The 22406-nt window shown below is 35.5% G+C and overlaps 1 protein-coding gene across 1 annotated transcript in view; it reads left to right on the top strand.

Moving 5' to 3' along the window:
- Positions 1-22406, top strand: part of EYS (eyes shut homolog) — a gene marked incomplete at its 5' end in the record, with an annotated part of 591920 nt that overhangs the window by 88657 nt on the left and 480857 nt on the right. Inside the window, one exon of the mRNA XM_079298292.1 lies at positions 8648-8752. Coding sequence (XP_079154418.1) covers positions 8648-8752 — 105 coding nt within the window. The remainder of the gene's footprint in view (positions 1-8647; positions 8753-22406) is intronic.

The following is a 22406-nucleotide window of genomic DNA, read 5'->3' as shown; positions in this document are numbered from 1 at the left end:
CTTCCCTCAAGGTATTTTATTTGATTTTGCCAATTAGAGGAGTTTTGAGAACATCTGGAAGTTGAGATAGGTAAAAGCAGTCCAAGTCTGTTAAACTGGCCAGCTTCAAAAATTAGAAAAAGTCTTGCTTAACACATCCAAACCTGAAAAGAAGTGAAGCAGGGAATTTTAATATTGAACATCTTTAGTCCATTAGCTAATAAGAAACCTCGAATTAAAACATCAATGGGAGGGTGTTGAATTCATGGATACAGAAGGAGGAGGCAGTTTTATGAGGTAGGATTACTGACCATTGTAATTATTTGAGTGGATTTTCTCTGGTAATATAAGTAGTTTGAACTAAAGAACTCTGTCATTCAGTGGTTTTGGATGAGAAAGCCTGGGTTTTTAATCTTAAATGAATGATGGGATTATATTTTTTCAATCACAAACCCTTTTCCTATATTAAATGTTGGAAGAGATGAATTAAATTATTTATTTATTTAATTATTAATTTAAAGGATTTCAAAGCTTTTCATGTATATGGATGAATCCTATGCTACCAATGTGACACCAGTGAATACTGGGTAGAAAAAAACATTATTTCAATTTTTACTGCATCACCTAGCACTAAATTTTGTAGTTATAGTTTATATGCATGAGATTCCTAATCTGTCTTCCTCACTTATATCATGGTCCAGATGAATTCTCTATGTGTAAAATAATCCCTCATCTAAGTTTTGCCCATGTCCCATTAATGTTTATCATTATAATGAGACAATATGAATTAATATTCAGAATCTGTTATCAGTCACATATTCACTTAAGTTTACACAAGAGACTAAGTAAATATGTGAGCTATTTAATATGCTTTCTAAAGATCAAATCTACATAGTTTCCTCTGTCTCATACTATTGGGCTTTTTGAATTCTGTGGATATTGTGGCTAAGCAAGTTGGTACTGCAATGCTGAACATTTGAAAACCAAAATTATACAAGGATGTGCAAAGCCTTGCAGCTCAGCTCAAGCCATCACAAGACATAGGATAATATCTTTCTCTGGGCTTTTGAAAATCTTTTCTGTGCATTCTTTTCCTGTGGTATTCTAAGCTTTGTTTTCAGTAAACCTGCAAAAGCTGTTCTATTTTAGGCACATTTTGCCTGACATAGATGCTTCTAGTTACTATCAGGACAACTGCACAGGAAAAAAATTTTTGAGTCACTACATCCTCTTTGCCTCATTAATCATAAAAAGCTCTGTCCCAAACTATTAAAAGGTGAAAAACTGGCCTGAGAGATCGACCTTTACCCAAAAAGGCTGCTGATCCCACAAACACTGTAAATGGCAGGCTGCTGAGAGCAGGCTTCCCACAGTGGGGTGTGCAAACTTAACATACTGGAAAATAAACAACATTTAGGTATGCATGGAAATGTATTCACTATGTATTTATGAGTTATTAGAGAATATTTATTGTACCTGCTTTCCCTGGAAAGAATTCAGGTTAGAACACCTGAATGGGAAAAAATTCAGTAGAGTGCATAAAAATCTGTTTGAGTTTCATCATGCTGCAAATTACTTTACATAAGGTTTAAGATAAAATAATACATAAAATTAATGAATTGAATGAAAGAAAAGAAAATCAGTTGCCTTTTTTTACCAGTAATTTTAAATATAAACAAAGTTGCTCAGTTTTTATGTGAGAAATCAAATAGCACCTTTCTCCAATAGTATTCCACCTGCAAATACTTATCAGGATTGGTTTAAATTAGAGGGAGAATAATAATAGTTGGAAACACCTGACAAAAGATAAGTTAATTCTTCAATCAAAACTTTAATTAGCTTGTGTGGAATTAACTTTATCTTTGCTCTTCTGAAGGTGCTAGGAGATTTTTTTTTTTTTGTATTCCAGTTTATCCCTATTATTTCAGTTATAATGGTAGGTTTATTAGTAGTGATTCCAACTGTCATGCATAATATAATGTATGTAGAACATCCCTTAAATTTTTTTTGGGCATGACTATGTACTTAATTACTTTTAGATAAATTGGAAAATAATCATTTTATATGAATAGGCTTGATTTTCAATTTGAAAAATGTTGTCAGTTGCCAGTTGCCAGGAGGTTCTTATCAAATAAAAAAGGAAAAAACAATCATGTCAAGAAAAGCTCATACAGAGATAAAAACACAGAAAGAAGACAATGGAATATGTGGCTGAAATTTTTAGTCTTCCTGAGATACTGTGGAAAATAAACCTCGTTTTTCCTTAACTTCATATTTTTTCTACTTTAATGTCATTGATGACACCATAAAATGAACAGTAATATGCCAGAAGAGTGAGCACCACTTTTACTTTTTACCTGTGAGTACACCTGAAAAATAACATATGGTTGTTAAGACAATTTCAATCAAAATTTTTGCTATAATTGTCTCAAGAAACCTGTTAGGACTTAATTTTCTGTAATGACCTGTGCAATCAGTGAATAAACTCGAACACAAAAAAAAAAAATCAACCTACAAGCAACTTCCCCAGTGCACATATTTCATCCCTTAAAGACATTTTGCTAATGAATTTGAGAAATAGAAGTGGCATCTTAGATAAGAATGGTTATATTCAGAGTGTGCTCAGGGTTTTTTTTTTTTTTTTTTTTTTTTTTCTAATATATTATTCCTCTTCTGAAAAAGAAATCCACTGAATCACTGATGTTGGAAAAAGTCTGTTGTTCAACATTGCCTCTGCAATACCAACTAGCATAATACTGGAGTTTTTGATTCTAAAATATATTTATCAGTATATACTGGGTTGCCTTTTTTAGACAATGAAACAATTGTCTTGTAACATCCTTTGCTTTGATAGAGCCATGCTGTAGAAGGGATGACACTATCAGTTTTGATATGACCACACTAAATAGGAGTCAAACACAGTGCCACCTTCAGTAACTTGCTGACTTTATTTTGTTTACTCTTTGGCTTTTGTCTTTGTCACGATATTTTTTTTCTTTATTTTCTGTGGATTCCCCATCCCCAGCAGCATTCAGGACCAGGTTGGAGCATGGTGCAAGTTGTTCTCATGGAAAGTGCTCCTGCTCATCACAGGGGGTTGGCACTAAATGATCTGTAAGGTCATTTTTAAACCGTCCCATGTTTCTATGGATCAAACCCCAACCTGGCCACTAGACAAGTCCTGAGCCCTTGCTCTGAGCTTGAGCCTGAGCAGTGGCTAACAATGGCAGTGCCATGTCTATGGGCACCAGGGCTGCAGTGATAGTGGGAACACTGCACCACAGCTTCACTCTCATCACTTAAACACTGAGTTCACTGGACACTACTGAATGTGTTGAGGCAGGAGGGGAAATGTGTTAATTGCAGAATGATGTTTTTTAAAACTGCTGACACAACTTTCATAAAAATATATATATTTTTTCCCTTGGCACATTGGTGGCCAGGCAAGTAATGGAATAGCATTGGCTATTTGGACTGGTAACAACAGAGCAATACCTTGCACGTAGTTATCCTAGTAACCTCCAAAACCTCCAAGAAGAGGATATACACATTTCACATGATGACAGTGATGCTACAGAGCCCAGATGCCTCAGGGTGGGCTATACTGTCAGCTGTCTCACTAAATTTTTTGATATTTTCCCAGGAAAGACACAGAGAGGGCTGCAGGATGAGTGTATTTATTCTTCAAGTCTTCTAGCAATCCATAGATTGCTGATTGTATGCTCTAAATTAGGTCTGTGTACCAGAAGGAAGTTAATGTTGGCCATTAACCACCTTGTACTGAACCTAATTACTCTAGTTTTGATTAAAGCACACAATAAATTCAAAAGCATTCAATCCTGATTTGAACGTATGAAAAGAAGCCAGAATTTCACTGGCATTTTTTCCTAGTAGTAATCACCATCAGATTTAAAAGTTTATATTAAATATTTTATTTAAATTTTTGTCTTCAACTTTGAGCTGTTACATCTCATTACCTTTTCAACACAAAATGAAAAAGCTCTTGCTACTCAAGTATTTTCTCTTTGTAAAGATACTTTCACACTGTAATCAAGTCACTTTTTGGTTTTGTTCCTTCTAAATGAAACAGATGGAGCTCTTTAAGCCTCTGCCGACAGCATGCTTTCTTCAGTTGTTGAATAAATTGTGTAGCTTTTCTTGCATCCTTCCCACTTATTTTTAAATATGGAACATTCTAATCAATGTTTTATGAAGAGGTATTTCACACATCACTGTTCAGTTTTTTTTCATTTAAATACATCTGAGTTTTTTTCTTTCTCACAGCACTGCAATAGTGCTCATACGCTGAGATCTTCAGGAGCTCCTTTCAAATTGCTTTTGTTTCCCCACATACAGCTCAGCTACAGTTCAGTAGCTATAATCTGCATGTTTTTTTCTCTGCTTGTATCTGAAAACTACAAGTGACCAGATGTGACCTGCAGTACATTGAAAAATGCACAGTTTAGCTGAACAAAAGTTATCACAAGATTTCACTTGGTGCATAGGCTTGGTTCCTGTGGAAAGGAAATACAGGAAAGGAAATGAGAGTGGAAATGAGGTATCTGTTTAAAAGTCAGTGTTGAAATAATAGAGTGAGGACTTTTCACATTTGCCTACACAAAAAGAGACTCAGGAAGTATAAAATTCCTCATTTGCCTCATCATGGTTTTCTCATGAGAAAAATTTGAGGACTGAATTCAGATTGAATGTGCCAAAAGCTGTGCTGCTTTCCTTGGAGGGGTAGGCCTTAGTATCTGTCCCTCTGTAATTTCAACCATGGATATTTGTGGTGTGCAGGAAGAATGTGCTCATCTCTTTCTGCTAGTGTTACACTTTTATCCTGCTCCTCTTGTCTTCTGCAAGCCTGGGCTCACCTTTTTCTTATACCACTAATGTAGAAATTTGTTTTGATGAAGAAATAGAGACACAGATTTGGATAGAAGCACTAGATTCCAAAATCAGATCACAGTTATAACACACCAAGTAACTTAAGACCTTTACCATAAGGGAAAGCAAGTTTCCAGACAATCCAGCTCATTACACACATAAGTCTTTGGACCTCGTTCAGTGTTATAAACAGAATTTATGCCCTGCAAATTATTAGAAAAAAACACTACCTATAATCTATTTTATTCTTATCCTAGTAAAAGACATATATTATACTATGTTGCTTTCTCACCTATGTATTTTCTTAAAGAAGTCCAACAATTATTTTCTTGGGGGAATTATTCCAGTGTGATGTTATACTAACCATTGCAAGGATTTCCTTATTATCTAATATTTCACTGCAGTTTAAATTCATTACTTCTCACCCTGTCTACTACAAACACAGCAAACTGACAACCTTTGCAAAAGTACTTTTTTATTTTATGATTGCCATCACATTCATATTCAAATTTTCATTATTTGTACTTTACAGGCCCATTTATTTTGTTCATCCAAAAGGTCATGCCTCTGAGCTGTTTGCCATTCCTTACATGCTCACATGGACTCTCATTTGGCCCACAGTTTTCTTGGATGCACTTAACTGCACAATGCAAAGCACTTCAAAAGCAGCTTTACTCCAGTAAGATGAGAATGGAAAGATAATTTTATCCTTCTAGCTAGATGTGTTTTATTCTATGTATACCAGCAAACTATTTGTTTTAAAACAAAATTCTGGTGTTTGTTCCTACTTGTGATTTTCTGTATCATCTCTTCTGATTGGATTACATTTTTTTATATCAAATTCTATCTTCAATTGGTTTAAATTAAAGAAGACTTCTAATCCTGCTCTTCAATGTATCTTTGTCTTGCCATCAGTAAGCTTACTGTCCACCACCTAGATTGCTGAAAAAAAAATTTGTGGAATTGAATGGGCAGTAAATTTCTTTCAAAACCTGTGCAATTCATTTATCCAGTCTGGCAGAAAAAACACTGAAAACTAATGGATGAATAGGGCTTTCCATAAACTTTTACTCATCTGATAATATTCTCTCGCAGTTTCTATGTAGACCAATTACTGAGATTTCACAAAAAAAAAAAAAAATGGCAGAAACATTAGTGAACAGGAGGATGAAATATGATACTGGGTATTGTTATCCACAAAGTATGTAAATTTAGTGTAGAAGGGAATCAATTTGCTTATATAGGACCCATTTTTCTTTTTTTTTTTTTTTTTTTTTTCTGTTTATAGGTTCTTGCAAGCAAACACTTTAAAACTTTTCCCAATATTTCTTCCAGGAATTGAAGTTTCACAAATGGATTTATATTTTCATGTCTTTTATTCTTTTTCAAAAGGCTGATTTTACTGAATCTTCAGATACTTTACCTATTTTTCATATGTTCACAAAGGAAACTATTGAGTTTTTCTTCACTAATACCAATGGTATAGCCCATCAGACCAGTCAATCTATTTAACTCATTTGACAATTCTTCTGCTTTTCTTCTGTATTCAACACTGAAGTTTTCCCTTTAATCATAAGTATTAATTATGATAGTGACCTGCTTTACAGATGGTCTTTTTACTGATGATTGATGCAGAAGAAGCACTGAAAAATTTTGCATGATTGCTATTATCAGCAGCCATCCTTCTTCACTGGATGGCAAACCACAGCTTTCCCTCATCTTTGATATGAAGCATGTACAGCACAATTTCTTGTTACCCTGACCATCCTGTAAAGGCTACATGCTTTTACTGGTCTGATTTCATGCCTGCATATTTATGGTGTACTTTTTAGTTTATCCTGAACAACTTGATTTGCTTTTCTGTCAATTGGGCTTTTTTGATGCTTTGAAAATCAGGAAGTGCCATGTTGGTCTCCTAATATCCAGTGTCTTTTTTGCACAAAAAGGAAGTTTATCCTTGTGTACTTATAGAAAGCAGCTGCTTTCTAAATTACCTTTTTAAGGTAAAATGTTCACTCTTTATCATGTTTCAAATCAGAAATTTTCTACATTCTTTTCAGTTCTTCTGAATTCCTTTGTTGTTATGTTGTTCACCCTCCTCTGCCTTTCCATGGATTTTGACTGCTCTCAGCCAGGTTTTTTTCTTTTCTTTCTTTATAGTCAGAGAGTACTTTTCTCTTTAACTTTGAATCAAGTAACTTGTAGTTACCTTTTCCACTATATCATGAAAAATTACCAATAGTCCATTCAGATATCTTTGAATTGTTGAATGACGATTCTTTTAAAAAAAAATAAATTTATAATTGTTTTATAATTAAATGCCCTATGGGTCCAAGTCCTGCATTGTTAAGGATTCTGTTGGTTCTTTTAGCTGTTTACAAACAACAGCAAAACAAAGCAGCAACAGAAAAACTCACAAGCTATGAAAATTTAAGGTTCCTTTAAACTGATTCTACTGGATTTGTGATCTGCATTTAATCATTAAATCCAGTATATTGTATGTGACTGTGCAGCATTTTCCACAAAATGTCAGCCTTACCTGGTTTCTATCATTATCCTTGTCTCTGAGCTTCTGCTTCCATCCCTTTAAACCTTTCTCTAAATGTTGGGTTTTTCCTTCCTTTGTATTCTCCTTACTTTCTCTCCTGCCCATTTAATTTGAATTTTATGTACATTCTATTTTCACATGTTAGCTGAAAGTACATCATAGTACATATGATTAAGGAAAACAAAAAAGACAAAAATGCAAGGTGACACCCTCTGCCTTCCACGCATTTATTGTTGTAATAAATCTATAATTGTCCAAGCTCTGTTTATGCAAGAGGGACCCCAGAAACCCCAAACCCCACATGATCCTTTAATTCAGCTCCTTAGACTGAGGTCCCTGGGATGCATTACCTATCTGGTATATCTGATTTGAGTGTTGCAAGGAACCTTCCATAACTTCTACAGAGAACACCAACAAAATCCTGTTTGTTCACATCAGTGATAGTCACACTTTTCCTTCTCTGTCGTTGGCTTAACTTCTGGTATTCGTGTGAGCTCCTAGACCAGATATTTGTCCCACCTATTTTTGATCAATTTTTGTTCAGAAAGATCTCAGTATTATTTATGATAGCCTAGGTAGGGATTGCCCTAAATTAATGTAGTGCACAATAGAGAAACAGGAGACTGGATTTTATTTGGTATGTCAAATAAGTTAATTATTTTCATAAGCCACCCATTCGATGGTCTTCTAAATTTTCCACCTATATATCTTCTGTATATTTGCCTATATTTTTGTTAATTCAGATTTGAATAAGTTGGAATTACAGCTCAATTAAATCTCTTTAAAAGCAGAAAAATTAATAAACAGCTGAGTGAACTTGTGGGTTTCTGCTTGGATCAGAGAAATGGCTTCATTCTTCTGGAAATATGAGTGCAATCTTGAGAAATATTTTTTTACTTGCTATTGTTACCAAGGTTGTTATTGAATCTCTAAAACATTTTTTTTTCAAAGTAGCATAAAGCTCTAGTAATTATGGTATTGAGTTGTGATGCTAGAATATACAAAGGACATTTGTGCAAATACTACTCATATTTATTCTTTAGAATATTTTATTTGTTAACTATCAGCTAAGATCTATGAATATCTCTGGTTTTAAAACTGTCAAGCAGAAATAAAATAGTGTTTCCAACCTGGAAAAGTTAAATTATGCAGTTGTCACTTGCACTGTGAAGCAGCTTTTCTACTTTCCCAGCATGATTTATAGTTTTAATGTTTAATTTTCTTTTCTGTCAGACAAAAACTGTTCCACGGATATTGATGAATGTTCTTCCAAGCCCTGTAAAAATGGAGGCCATTGCCATGATTTGATTGGTGGATTTTACTGTAGCTGTTTGCCAGGTAAGAAGTCACATGATGTTTAATTGACAGATGTTCTGTGGTATTTCAAAAAGAAACAGTTTTATCATATCCATACAACCTTTTTTTTTTTTTTTTCTTGAAAAGAGAGAAGGATGAACAGGCATTCTCTAAGCATATGCTACAATTGTTATGCAGGTGGTGTCAGCAGAATTTGTTTACAGAATATAACTTGCATTCTGGAAGTCCTGCCTTCCAAACTGATGAATAGAGAGCCTTAAAAATCAATCAGCTCTGCCAATAGCATGATTTTGATTCCATCTTTTCTACTAGCAAAAGTTATTTTTAAAATTAGTGAAAGAAAATGTGGACAAGCTATACAATAGTTGTCATGGGGGTTGCTGTGGTGGGTTGACCCTGGCTGGGAGCTGGGTGCAGTCAGTTAATCACATCATTTACGTTGCTCCTTCTTCCTCAGGGGGAGGATTCCTCATGCTCTTCCCTTGCTCCAGTGTGTACTGCCTCCCAAGGGAGAGTATTCCAAGAACTTCTCTAATACTGGCTCCTTCCCATGGTCTGCAGTTCTTTACAAACTGCTCCAGCACGGTTCCTTTTCAGGGAGTGCAGTCCTTCAGGAACTGCCTGCTCCAGTGTGGGTCCCCACAGGGTCACAGCTCCTGACACAAAACCTGCTCCAGTGTGGACTTCTCTCTCCATGGGGCACAGGTGTTGCCAGGTGTTCTAGTTCAGGCTTCCCACAGGAAGGGTCACAGCCTCCCAAGGACAGCCACCTGTTTTGTCACGAGGTTGTCCATGGGCTCCATCCCCATGTCCCTCCCAGGGCTGCAGGGGCTCGGCTGCCTCTCCATGGGCTGCCCCACAGCCTAAGGGGAATCTCGCTCTGGTGTCTGCAGCACCTCCTCCCTCTCCTTCTGTGCTGATTTAGGTGTCTACAGAGCTGTTTCCCTTGCTATCTTCACACTTTTTTTCTGGCTGCAGTTGCCCAATTAGTTTATTTTTTTTCCCCCTCAACTATGTTATCCCAGAGGTGCTACCACTGTCACTGATGGGCTCAGCCTTGGCCAGCAGTGGGTCATCCTGGAGCTGGCTGGCACTGGCTCCATCAAACCAGGGGGAAGTTTCTGGCAGCTTCTCAGAGAAGCCACCCCTGTATCTGCTCCCCACTGAAACACTGCCTTGCAAACCCAGTTGCAGTGATGAGAGACGCCAGCAATATCTGAATTTGGCAAGAGCAGATCAACTTTTATGTCTTTGTGTGACATACATAATTTTATTCACAGAATCACAGAATCAATTAGCATGGAAAAGTCCTCTAAGATGATAGAGTCCAACAAATAAACAGTATCTTACTAAGATATGAACCTATATGCTTCAGTGTGGCTTTTCAGTGTGGATTGGTGCTACAGGCAAGCATTTACACATTGAAATGTATTATCTTTTAATATAACCAGATAATTCAATATGTGACATTGCACAATATGAACTTTTTTTTTTTTAAATCCCCTGCTTTGACCCTGGGTCAAATGGGGGTCAACCAACCAGAAAGTAGTGAGCAAAACATGAAGCAAGAGTGTTTTTTCACTTGCAGTTTTTTAATACTCTTAAATAAGTTACATTGCATTAAACTTTGTTCTACAATGTCACATTAACAATGTAAGGATAAAATTATCAGGCTTGTATTTAGACAGAAATATTTGCTTAAAGTGGATCGGCAAAATAAGTGGTTTAAAACTTTTATGGCCCTATAAGAGCTATATATGTTTTAAAATGTATGCAAGTTAATGTACAAATAGCTTGGAAGTTATTGATGTGTGGAATACAGAAATTCACAGCCAGCACTGCCATTTAGGATAAAGGCATGAACCTAATTTGAATATATGTATAAATATTTATGGATATTACTACCAATAGAAGTATGTGTATGTGTGTCTTATACATGTGCATACATATACATACTCATACTATTTTTTAAGACATGAGTGTTACAATAAGCTTTCAAGATTCTGACTATTGAAGGTTTATTATTGTTGTTGTTATTATTATTGTTATTACTAATAATTATTTTGGCTAATTTTTAAGGTTAAATTCCTGTATGTTGCTGTAATAAGTTAGTTTTACTTTTTCAGCCGCAAAACCCATGACTTTATTTCATCATTCTTCCCACTGTTGATAAACCAAATGTCACATCTCATTTTGTCAGTGTAGTTTGGTCTGTGAAATCACAAACACAACAATAAGTATGAAAACATCTTCCTGTTATACTTAAAAAGTGAGATCATATGCATGAAATGAGTACTGAAATGCTGTAAGAAGTACACATATGAAATCTTAGACTATAAACATTTTCTATTACCATTTTGAACACTTGTTAGTCTTTATGAAGAATTCACCCATCTGCAAAATGCAGAATGAAAAGCAATGGTTTAGACAGTATTTAGGACTGCAGAAAGGCAATAGAGCACCTGAAGGACAGCACAAAGGAATTTCAGCCAGTAAATTGGTTTCATCAGGAACCCAATTTAAATGGCTCTCTCCAAATGCATGCAGCAGGGGGAATATAGAAGAGGAGCTGGAGATGTGTGCATGCCTGCATGGCTATGATATTATTGGCATCACAGGGACACAGCAGAATGACTCCTGTGACTGAAGCACTGCAATGGAAGGATACAGGCTTTTCAGGAAGGACAGACAAGGCAGATGAGAAGGCAGTGCTTGCACTCTATATCAGTATCCACTTGGAGTGCATGGAGCCTTGCCTGGTGATGAATGAGGAGTTAATCAAGAGTTTATGAGTCAGGATTAAAGATTATTTCAGTGAGAGTCCTTCCACCAGGGAACACAAGCAGTTGAGACCCTCTGAAGAGAGATGTGAGGAGCCTTACATTCACAAACCTCAGTACTCATGGAGGACTTCAACCCTTCTGGGTTTGCATAACCAGGTTTTGGGAGCTGAGAGGGCTACAGAGACAACAGATGAAAGATCTTAATGAGAACTACTTACTACTCAGTGTAAAACTAACAGCGCATTATATCAAGGGACTTACATTAAAGCGAGGGAAAGAAATAATATTGATTAGGAGTCAAATGTAATTTACCACTGAAATGACAATAACGTGCACAGATTCCTCCACTTAATCCCTGGGGAGTAATGGTGAGGAATCCCTACTCATGGGAGAAACTCCACACAATCCCAGGAAAATGTAGAGGTTTCTGTTTTGTGCTTTTATGGTGATAAAACGAGGTATCAAAAGGTCAGACAAAAATCTGGTTTATCTTCCCAGATCTCACTTCAACATTAAGATGTTCATTGGCAGCTGGGAGATGCCAGAACAGTGTTAACCCCATGGCACCAAAGTAACTCACTACAAGACAGCTTGCTCTGCTTGAATTATCTGACCAGTTAACAAACAACAGATAAATTCTTGTGGGGGGTGAGATGCCCTGCTACAGACTCGTGGAAGTGCATCTGAATTACTATATCTAAGTCTTGCATTCTCTGCTAAAAGGACATTGCCTTACTGAGGTGAGTTAGCAGAGGGCCATGAAAATGGAGAACATGATATACAAAAAGACACTGAAGTAATTGGACCTGTTCACCCTAAAGAAAAGACTGAGAGAATTTATTGGGGTTTACTACCACATCCTGGAAAGACACAAGGAAGACAGAACAAGGTTTTTCTTACAGGTCAAAATTCTCTCAGGGCAAGAGTCAATGGGCACAAGTCAGAATGCAGGAAAATTCAATATTAAGGTGAAAAAAAACCCCAAAACAAACATCACTATGAAAGTGCTGGAAACTACTGGACTAGAAATGCTGGAAACAACTGCAAATATTCCCTGGAAAGCTTGTGGTATCCCAAATATGATTCTATAGAATCATATTTGAATATTGATAGCACAGTTCCTTAACTACCTGATCTGGCTGTGACTACTATGAGTGAGTATTAGACTAGATGGCCTCAAGACATCCCTTCCTACTCCAGTTTTCTTGTGATTCTATTACTAAATAAGGAATCTTTGCCCAGTTTTACTTTATAAATGTAATACTTTAAGGTGAATTTGAATTGAACTAACTGTACCTACACAAAATCTTTAAGTCTATAAGCATTTTGACCAGGTTCTGCATAATCTTATAGTGCTATATTTTATCAAGTTTGTGGCTGAAAAGTATAAAAGTGTTTGTTTATATTCAATGTTTTTCCAAGCTATATTTTTTTAATGAATATTCAATAATGTATCAACGATCATATTTTTCATGAGTATTAATTTATTATTCCACTAGAAAATGGTTACCTATGCCTATTGAATTTTAAAAAGGGGGGAAACAAAATGGGGAAAAAGGGCTTTATTTTATGACAAAAGTAGTCTGTCATCTGGAAACCATGTCTAAAAATAGTCAAGTAGAGAAGCACAATTTGAGAAATAAGTGAGGAAAATCTTTATAAAATTTATAAAGTGTCCATGGGCAATATTTATGTGATATTAAAAGAAATTTTAATCTACAGGATGCTGGATTTTTTCAATATAATCAGAAAAGCATCAAAAGTGCTCAATGCAATATAGCAAGTTCCTTATGAAAAAGTGAAGACCCTTTAAATTTGCAGAAGACAAGCATGAGGGAATTTTAGAAACACAAAATAACTTTTAACAGATGAGATTGCATTTCTCTGTTTGTTACCTACCACAGGATGTGATATAACTAGAGAATTTATTTGGAAGGTTTGGTGAAGGATTAGATAAGTTCACAACCAAAAAGTCTGTAAGCCATTACTAAAGAATCCTTTGACTTTTTAAAAGCACCTGGATGTTGGAGGTTTCAAATGGAACAGACTGCTAGAAGTTGCTAAATTAATAATCTCTCCCTGAACAGTCTCTTTTCTTCTGCTGTCAGACAGTTCTAGGCTGAATGCACAGTATTTCTCTTTTAGAAAACACTGCAGCTACTACACAGCTTCTTTCCCATCTGTTTCTTTCCCAGTGATGTAATATCCCTTGATATATACCTGACTGAATACATAAATATTTCTCTTTTTTTAGTTTTTTTTTGGGGGGTTGGGGTTTTTTCTGTTTTTTTTGGGGTTTTTTAAATGGGATTACTGGATGATGAGCATGATTTTTAAAGGAAACTGATTTTGAAGCAAAAAATCCTATCAGTTAATGGATTCAACCTAAAATCAATTTTTGTTCAACTTAATACACTGAATCAAAGGAGCAGTACTTCTGATTAAGAGTAAACATGCACACAGAGAAATTGTAAATCAAATTCTTCCTTTTTGGAAGGTGTTGCTGTTATTAAAGTTTAGTGTACCATGAAATAAGACTGTACTTTCTTTCAAACCTTTCTGGCAATCCTTGTTACAAAGTAGGTGCTTATACATGAAAGTTTTTAGTCCAGGAAGAGACCTTAGAAAAACTATTGCATGCTGTGACTCAAGAAATAAAGTGAATCATCAAGATTACAGATGGAAAAAGTATAAAAAATCATTCAGTTCTTCACACTGCTGCTGCACAATGATCCTTAACAGAGAATTTGTAATGATTTTTTTGCTTTGATTTCAAAGTTGCTTGATCAGAAAGTGCAGCATTTTTCACATGAAGCTGTTTCTCTGCTTGCCAGAAAGACTACCTGATGTGTAGCTTAAAATTTCAATTACTGATTTCTTGGTCCAAGTCACAATTCACTTTTGCAATTTATAAATCATATTTTTCTTCTACTTACAACCTACTTGTACTGGGATCGAATTCTCTCTAAACAAGTCCATCTAATCAGCTGTAGAAAGGTTGTTCAGCAGACTGACACAGGAGATACTGTGAGTATTCTTATGGCAAATAATACTGAATTGCTTGTAGCAGTAGTTAGTGGACTAGATATTTTAGGGAAATAGAGGTCAATATACTTGAATGATCTTAATACTGAGACTTCTGTAGGCAGTTACATCCATGCCATGTGTCTTGGCTCTTAATCCAGGATGGAGGCTGAGGCCACATAAAGTCCGATGTTGGAGAAGCAGAGTTTATGCAGATGTGCATCCAGGACCTGCCATTTTTACAGACCCTTGCAAAAGCAGTATCTGGAAACAGTGAGTGACAGGGAACATTATTAGGGGTCCTTCCCAAAAGTTTTTCCTTACATTTATAGCTCATCCATACACTAGTATTTTTTTCTCTGCTATTTGTGAAATGTTAAATATATTTTTAATCACTCCAGTAATTCTTCTGAGGTTTTGAGAATCTTCATGTACTAAGATATTTTTCTAATAGAGCTATTCCTGAGTATGTCCAGTCATTTGTTACCACTTAAGGTCTGATTGTTTGCCTCAATTTTTTATGGGGCCCTTTACAATATTAGTTAAACTTCAACTGTCTTTTACATTACATGTAAAAGTTTATTAATAAGTTACCTAGCAGAAAAAGGCAGCAATTCTAAAATTGGCACAAGTTGGGTGTTCCCTTGTATGGAGAAAAAGAAGTCAGAAGTATTATACAGTATTTTCAACATTAGGAAGCAAAAAAAATAATAATTGTAGGCCATTCTTTGCTTTTTCACTCTAGAAAAAAAGCCCCATATTTTCTCATTATCAGAAAAGACTGGATAATACATAAGAAAATGAATGTTTAATGGATATTCCTCCAGACAAAGAATTGATTGGACCTATGTACAGGGTCTGGTTGAGATAGAACTAATTCTCTTCATAGAATTTGTTACAGAGTTGTGTTTTAGATTTGTGACCAAAACCATGTTGCTAACTCAGGAATATTTTGGCTGCTGCTGAGCAGTGTTTACACAGCATCATCACCATCTCTGTTTCTGAGTAGGCTGGAGTGGGCAAATAGCTGGGAGTGTAAAAAGCTGGGACATCTGATCCCAGTGGTCCAAAGAGATATCCTATTCTATATGCAATAATATAGTCAGCCATAAAATCCTGGAAAGAATTTTCTAAAGTAGCTGTTGCTAAAGACCCTATGGCCATTAGGGGGACATGAAGAGTGCCTGAAGAGTGCCTTTGCATTACTTGGTGATTTGTTTTTTGGTTGGTGGGTTGGTTAGTTAGTTGTTTTTTTATTTTTTTTATTTAACTCACTAGTTTGTCCTTATCATGACTCATCAGTTTTCTCCCTTTTTCCTTTCAAATTCTCTATGTAAATCAAATTTAAAGATATACATACCTCTTTATATTTTCATGATTTTCACTAGAATAGCAAGAGAACAGTGCATGGAAGTCTTAAGTTTCCTCACTTGTAATTACCATACCTTTGGATTAAGTTGCCATACATTTTTTAAGTTGTAATGCTAACCTTAATATACATATTTCATGCAGACAAAAGTCTTTGAGATTTATGGAAATAAAAATGCTGCTGAAAAACAACACAACAGATCATTCCTCTAGTAGGCATGTGATTGCTCAGATATTTTGTATTCAAAGTGTGCACTCTGATGTAACACCAAACTGTGTATTCTGTAATACACAGGCATTTACACCTTCTATATGTTCAAAATGTTCCCAGAAGCACAGTAAGATCTAAACTTTTAAACTTAATCTTTATTATCTGTTAGAAATTGGACATAAAGGTATTAAGAGCAAATAAAACTCTGTAACTTGTATTTCAGTGAGTTTTCATTATATTATTCTTATAGAAATAAGCATTTAGTGAGTTTTTGCATTGAAAGACTGAAATATATTAAATTTAAATTAGGAAGATGTAAAACAAGATAAAATGATTTTGAAAAAATCTTGAAATCGATATACCTTTTACTTATTGTTTTAAGATGAAAATAATTAAATTAAGAAGGAAGAAGAAACTTCCAATTCACTGAAAACCATTCATTATACATCAACACATACTATATATATATACTGGCAACCAGATGCAGGAGAAGGAAAAGGTGGAATCCAAAAGTATCATATGAAATTAGGAAGGAGGAAAGGACAGATGAGAAGAGCAACACATTTTGAAAAGCTCATTAAAAAGTGTCTTATAAGAAGTTGTAGTTAAGGCAGGCTGTGATGAAGAAAGAAAAAGTAAAAATGGTGAAGCAGCCACATGGCAAATTTCTTGCCATTGTAAAAAGATATCTTATTAGGTGTAATAGCTTTATAAAGAAATTTTCTTTTTTATAATACCAATTTTCTACCTGTGTTCCTATTTTTCAGTATAGTGCTTCATGCCAGTGGTAAATGAAATCTTCCTGCAATAGAACAAGAAAAAAAAAAAACTTCCTCTCATATTTAAAAAAAAATGTGCTGTCATTTATAAGGCTAAAAATACAGGGAAGAAAATTGATTAATAGCTTATTTGTAATGTCAATTCAATCCACTAACCCTAGCAGATGGCTTAAAAATTTGACATGTTTCTAAAAAAAAACAACACTATTTATTTCAAAGTGTATAATAAGACACTGAGTTACTGTTACCAAAAGTAGACACAAAAGAGTGATGTCTTGAGGAACACTGTAATAACCCATTACAAATCCCCCAGGTAAGGAAATATCTCTATGACAGCCTTTAGCTTGAGTCTATTCATTTCTCAAAGTACTGAAATGGCAGTACCAGGATGGAAAGGAATGATTACTCCATACTAAACAGCTATTTTACAGACCTCTTAAAACCATCACAGCTGTATTTCACAATTCACCAAAGTTATATGCTTTTATAAAGTATTTAAATTGCCAATTGTGAGTATTTTTTAGTTTGCTGCTTCTTATTTTTGATATCTCTATATTTTTCTTGTTTTCTGACACATTACTGGAATATATTCCCATGTTAAAGTGCCTCTTGGTTATAGAGTAAGCCCATTAACATTTAGTAAGAAATCAATGAGCTTTACAATGATGTAATCTCTGACTCCTTTCTCCATTTCTGACATTAGAAATGCAAATAGCATTTGTTTTCAGACATTACATTCCAGAAAACTGCTAAAAATTTGGTCTATAGGTTAAAATCATACTTTTATGAAGAATTTAAAGTGATGATCAAACTATGACCTTTTCCTGATGTTAGTATGCTATGTCTACTAAACATAATTTTTATATGTTTGATATATATGTTTAAAAATTGTTTATTCCAAAACTTCTATTACTGAAAAGTAGAAAACTAATAAGTTATTTGTCCACCATATATCTAAGTGTATTTAAATTTCTAATAAATGATCTAAAGGTTTTGGAATCTGCTATGTTGTTTGGCCATCTCTGATTAAAAAAAACAACTCAGAAGTGTATTTTTATATCCAAAACTGAGATAATCTTTATTTTACTTCCATTTCCAAAGAAATATTAACAGTCTTTATTTTGGATATGATTTTTTTCTTTGAAATTTCCTCTCATTTAATTTTTCATCTATGTTTTTGTTCTGTCTTTAAGCTTTTCTACCCTTCTCTAAAATAACTCCATTCTTTGACATCTCACTTTCCAACTAATCTTCTGGTCTTACAATGTACTGAAAAATAATTAGCATTTGTTCAGTTTTCATATTCTGTCTCTACTCACATTAATAAGGAGCAAAAATATTGTATACAATTCCTAACAAGTAAGAGAATTGCCTTACCAGACTTTGAGCAAAGTCTACTGTTGTTGCATTATGTGGTTTAATCACCATTTTTTTTCCTTTACTTACCTGTTAGTAAAATCAACCTCTTTTCCCACCCCCCAGCTTTTCTTGTACCATATGGTGTTCTAATTAGATGAGAAATGAAGGATCATATTTGGATCTCATAATATCTTTAAAGTTTATAAAAGACAGACTAGAAAATATGATAGATGACAGGGAATGTCCAAAAGATTGCTCATCAGCAAATTCTAAGAAAGTTCAAGTCCAAAATTTTGCTTATGTACTGCCTGCCAATCTTAATTCCATGAACAACATGAAAAGCAAGCCAATACATGTTCCTTTTTATTTTCATATTTGTATTCCTAAATTCTGCTTAAAAAGCTCTTACACTCCTGAGGAAATGCATACCTGACTTTATGTGACAATTCAGAAAGCATTCTTTTTTATTAAATTCAGCAAACTTACTTTCCATAGCAAATTAATTCATCTCTAAAATAAGAATATTGAACTGAAGAGCTCTTTATTTAATCCACTATTGTATGACACAATGGGGGGCAGCTCATCATCTTACCTCCTTATTCTTGACACATGACACAAAGCATGCAATACCTCGAGATGTACCTGAGGAAGAACAGCAGCATTACCCACTGCTCGTGCTGCTTTTACTGGGAGCTTCATATTTTGCTGACCTTTTTTTCAGAGATGTTATGGTGAAAATCTGTGTAATTCAGAATTTAGGTAATTCATATTAATGATTGCTATTTTTTATTTTTTGTCATTGCTTTTGTTTGGTTTTTTTTTTTTTTCTACTGATCTGCTAGCAGCAATGCTTTTACCCCAATTATAACTGGTGTAAACTATTTCAATTAAGCAATTTCTTCCTCTCATTTTTCATTATTCATAAGGGAATTGTAAATGTCACAGGATTTGCATATCAATTACAGGATTATGTTATATAGGAAAGGGTAATAAATTACCAATCCCTAATAACAATCACATCATGTTATACAATACATATCACCTTCTCAGCAGATCTTGACATCATCACAAAAGCAGCAGCAAACGCTGATGACTTCACAGTCCTCATGGGAAAATTAAAATGCATAACAGATATTATTTAATAAAGTTTTGGGGTTTTTTTCTACTCTTGCAGTTATTTTATTCTGCAGGTGTAAAACATCATCAGGTGCTGTTTTAATGCATCATACCACTGAATTATAAGATAGACTTTTAGCCACAATGTTAAAAGATAATATTTCAATCCAGCAAGCACAGTCAGAATAAGGGCTTATTTTCTGATTTCTTAATGTAAATAAGAAAGATTCTGAAGCTGCCTGCTGTGGTACAGTAATCAAACTTCTGTTATAATAGCTGTAAGTCTTCTGGTTTATTTCTGTAAGATGAGCAGAGTATGTCTCTGTTTTAACTTAATCCTTTTTCTCTAGGTCCAATCCATCTTTTTGTGGAACGGACAAAAAAAATCTTACAGTATTGGAAGATGTACCTAGCCATTGTGGTCCTTTGCCTAGGTTTAAGGTTTTTTTTAAAAGAAAAACACTGCAGAGCAATTGTTCTCCTACATCTTCTCATTAAATTATATGGCTTAAGATCCAATTTGTCCAAAGAATTAGAAATGGTCAGAAACATGGTGGACTCATTAGCACTCACTGGTAGAAAGAATCTCTAAACGGAGAAGAATGAACAGAAAAATGTTACAAAAAAGTCAGATTTACTTCTTTTGAAAGAACTTTCTAGATTATAACTTCTGCTGTTTGGCACTATATTCAAGAATAGACGAAGAACTCTTAAAAACCAACAGTTTGAACAGACCAAGTGACCTCAGCTGCTCCTCATATGACTTCCCTCAAGACCCTTCACCATCTTTGTTGCCCTCCTTTGGACACTCTTTAATATCTGTCGTATACTGTGGCACCCAGAGCTGCCCCAGCACTGGAGGTGAGGCTGCCCCAGCTCAGAGCAGAGCAGGACAATCCCTCCCTTGCCCAGCTGGGGATGCTGTGCCTGCTGCCCCCAGGACAAGGCTGGCCCTCCTGGCTGCCAGGGGCCTGATTCATGTGTAACTGTCTGTCAAACAAAACCCCAAGACCATTTCCACAGTGCTTCTTTCCAGCATCTCATTCCCTGGTCTGTACATTCACCCAGGGTTGCCCTGACCCAGGTGCAAAATCCAACACTTGGCCGAACTTCATACGGTCCCAGACTGCCCAGCACTCTAATTTGTCTCTCTGCAGGGTCCCTCTGCCTTTGAGAGAGTCAACAGCTCCTACCAGTTTAGTATTATTGGCAAACTTAATATTCCTTTAAGTCCTGTGTCCATGTAATTTATGAAGATGTTGAAGAGCACAGGGCCAAGGATGGAGTCTGTGGAACCCCACCAGTACAAGGTCACTAGTCTGATGACACCCCTTTAACTACAACCCTTTGCATCCAGCCAGCTTTGTGAGCCTATCAAATGATGGGTTATCCAGCTGTGTACTGGGTATTTTGTGAGAGTCAGTATCAAAAGCTTTACTGAAATCCAGAATTATTACATCAATTGACTTCCCTTGATCAACAGTGAGTTACCTTATCCTAAAAGGAAATTGTGTTTGATAAGCAGGACCTTTCCCTCATGAAGCCAGCAGGACTGATACTGTGCTGTTTTTCAGGAGTTTTCCTGTAACCACTAGAATAATCTTCTTCATGATTTTACCAGTCACAGAAGAACCTACAGTGTTCAAATGAAAACGCATACTGTCAAATCTGTTTGTTTGGTTACAACTTCAGCTGTGGTATTTAGAAAGGATTCAGAGCAATTTCAGAGCTGTAGGCTTGTGGTCAAACCAAATTACAGAAAGGTGCAGCAGAAGTGAAGTATAGAACTGTCAGGTCTAACTTGAATTCTAGAAGAAATACTTTAGAAAATGTGAAGCTGAACTATTTATAAGCATCTGCAGCCAACAAAAATATGACAGTCCCTAGTTAAAGTTAATTTCTCAAGAGCAAAATGTGTGAAAGCATTTTAATTTCTGTTTTGAGGCAGCAATAAACTTTTGAGATAAGGAAGAAGGTTCTATATATCTTGACTGCATCATTATTCTTATAAAGAAACCAAGAGGACACTGTCTCAGTAAAACTGACACTGAACTACCTGTAACTCACTGGGGAAAAAGGCACTAAAAGATGATAATGATTCAGTGTGGAAAGGAACATCAGTGGAATTATTTTGGGTCCACTAATGCTCTTCATTAATACTCCTTATCAATGACCTGGGTTATTGAATTAGAAATATTGTGTCTGATTGTGTAGATGGCACCAATCTAATAGAGAGAGAGGCAAAAACTCCAGCAGTGCTCTGGAAAAGACAGAAGGCTCACCCAAGCAAAGATGAATCCTCTTTGGCAGTAATAAACAAATTCATAGAAAATTGGAAGCAACCAGGCAGCAATTTGCAAAAGAACAAATCCAGAGTTTTCAGGCTGAATGGGACTGAGCTATGCACTGTTGAAAAAGAAATCTCCACCCTCAGATATTTGTCCAAGAGTTCTGCTTCTGCAAGAAGTGATGTGATTCACCAAAATGTACCAGCAGGCTCCTGCCAATCTGACCTTGCCTTGCTGACTTTGAATTCCAAGCTTCTTCTCAGGACTACATTGTCACTGCAGGTTGTCTGGTCATCTCTGTGATGTGCTGGACCTGGTTATCAGCCATGGACCTGCCCAGCTTCTCTCCTTTAGGTGCTGTGGGACTGTATTGCATGACAGTGAGTTGTTCCCTACTTGCTTTGCTGTCATATGACCTATATGAATAATAAAATTTGATTAAGTTTATTAAATTAAAGCTATCTGAACACACTACTTTAAAATATGGTATTAAGACATATATTCCGCATACAGAGTCAGCACAGGATATGACAGGAATATCACTGCTACCAGTGGTGGCAACCACTACATATCTCACAAAGTCTATTAGTACTTTTTGCTCCAATGGGTTTGTGCCTTTATATGGAGCTGTAGGTATTTGGACTTCTATCATGGCATTATGTTCCTATCCATAATGCTAGATTTCATTGGTGAATGAAGATTACTATCAGAAAAGCACTGGTGTTCAACAAGTAGTGACCAAACTAT

Source organism: Erithacus rubecula (genome assembly GCF_903797595.1).
Source record: "Erithacus rubecula genome assembly, chromosome: 2".
In the NCBI taxonomy this organism is placed as follows: Eukaryota; Metazoa; Chordata; class Aves; order Passeriformes; family Muscicapidae; genus Erithacus; species Erithacus rubecula.
Note: the sequence above shows the minus strand (reverse complement) of the source record. Positions and strands in the feature narration are given on the sequence as shown.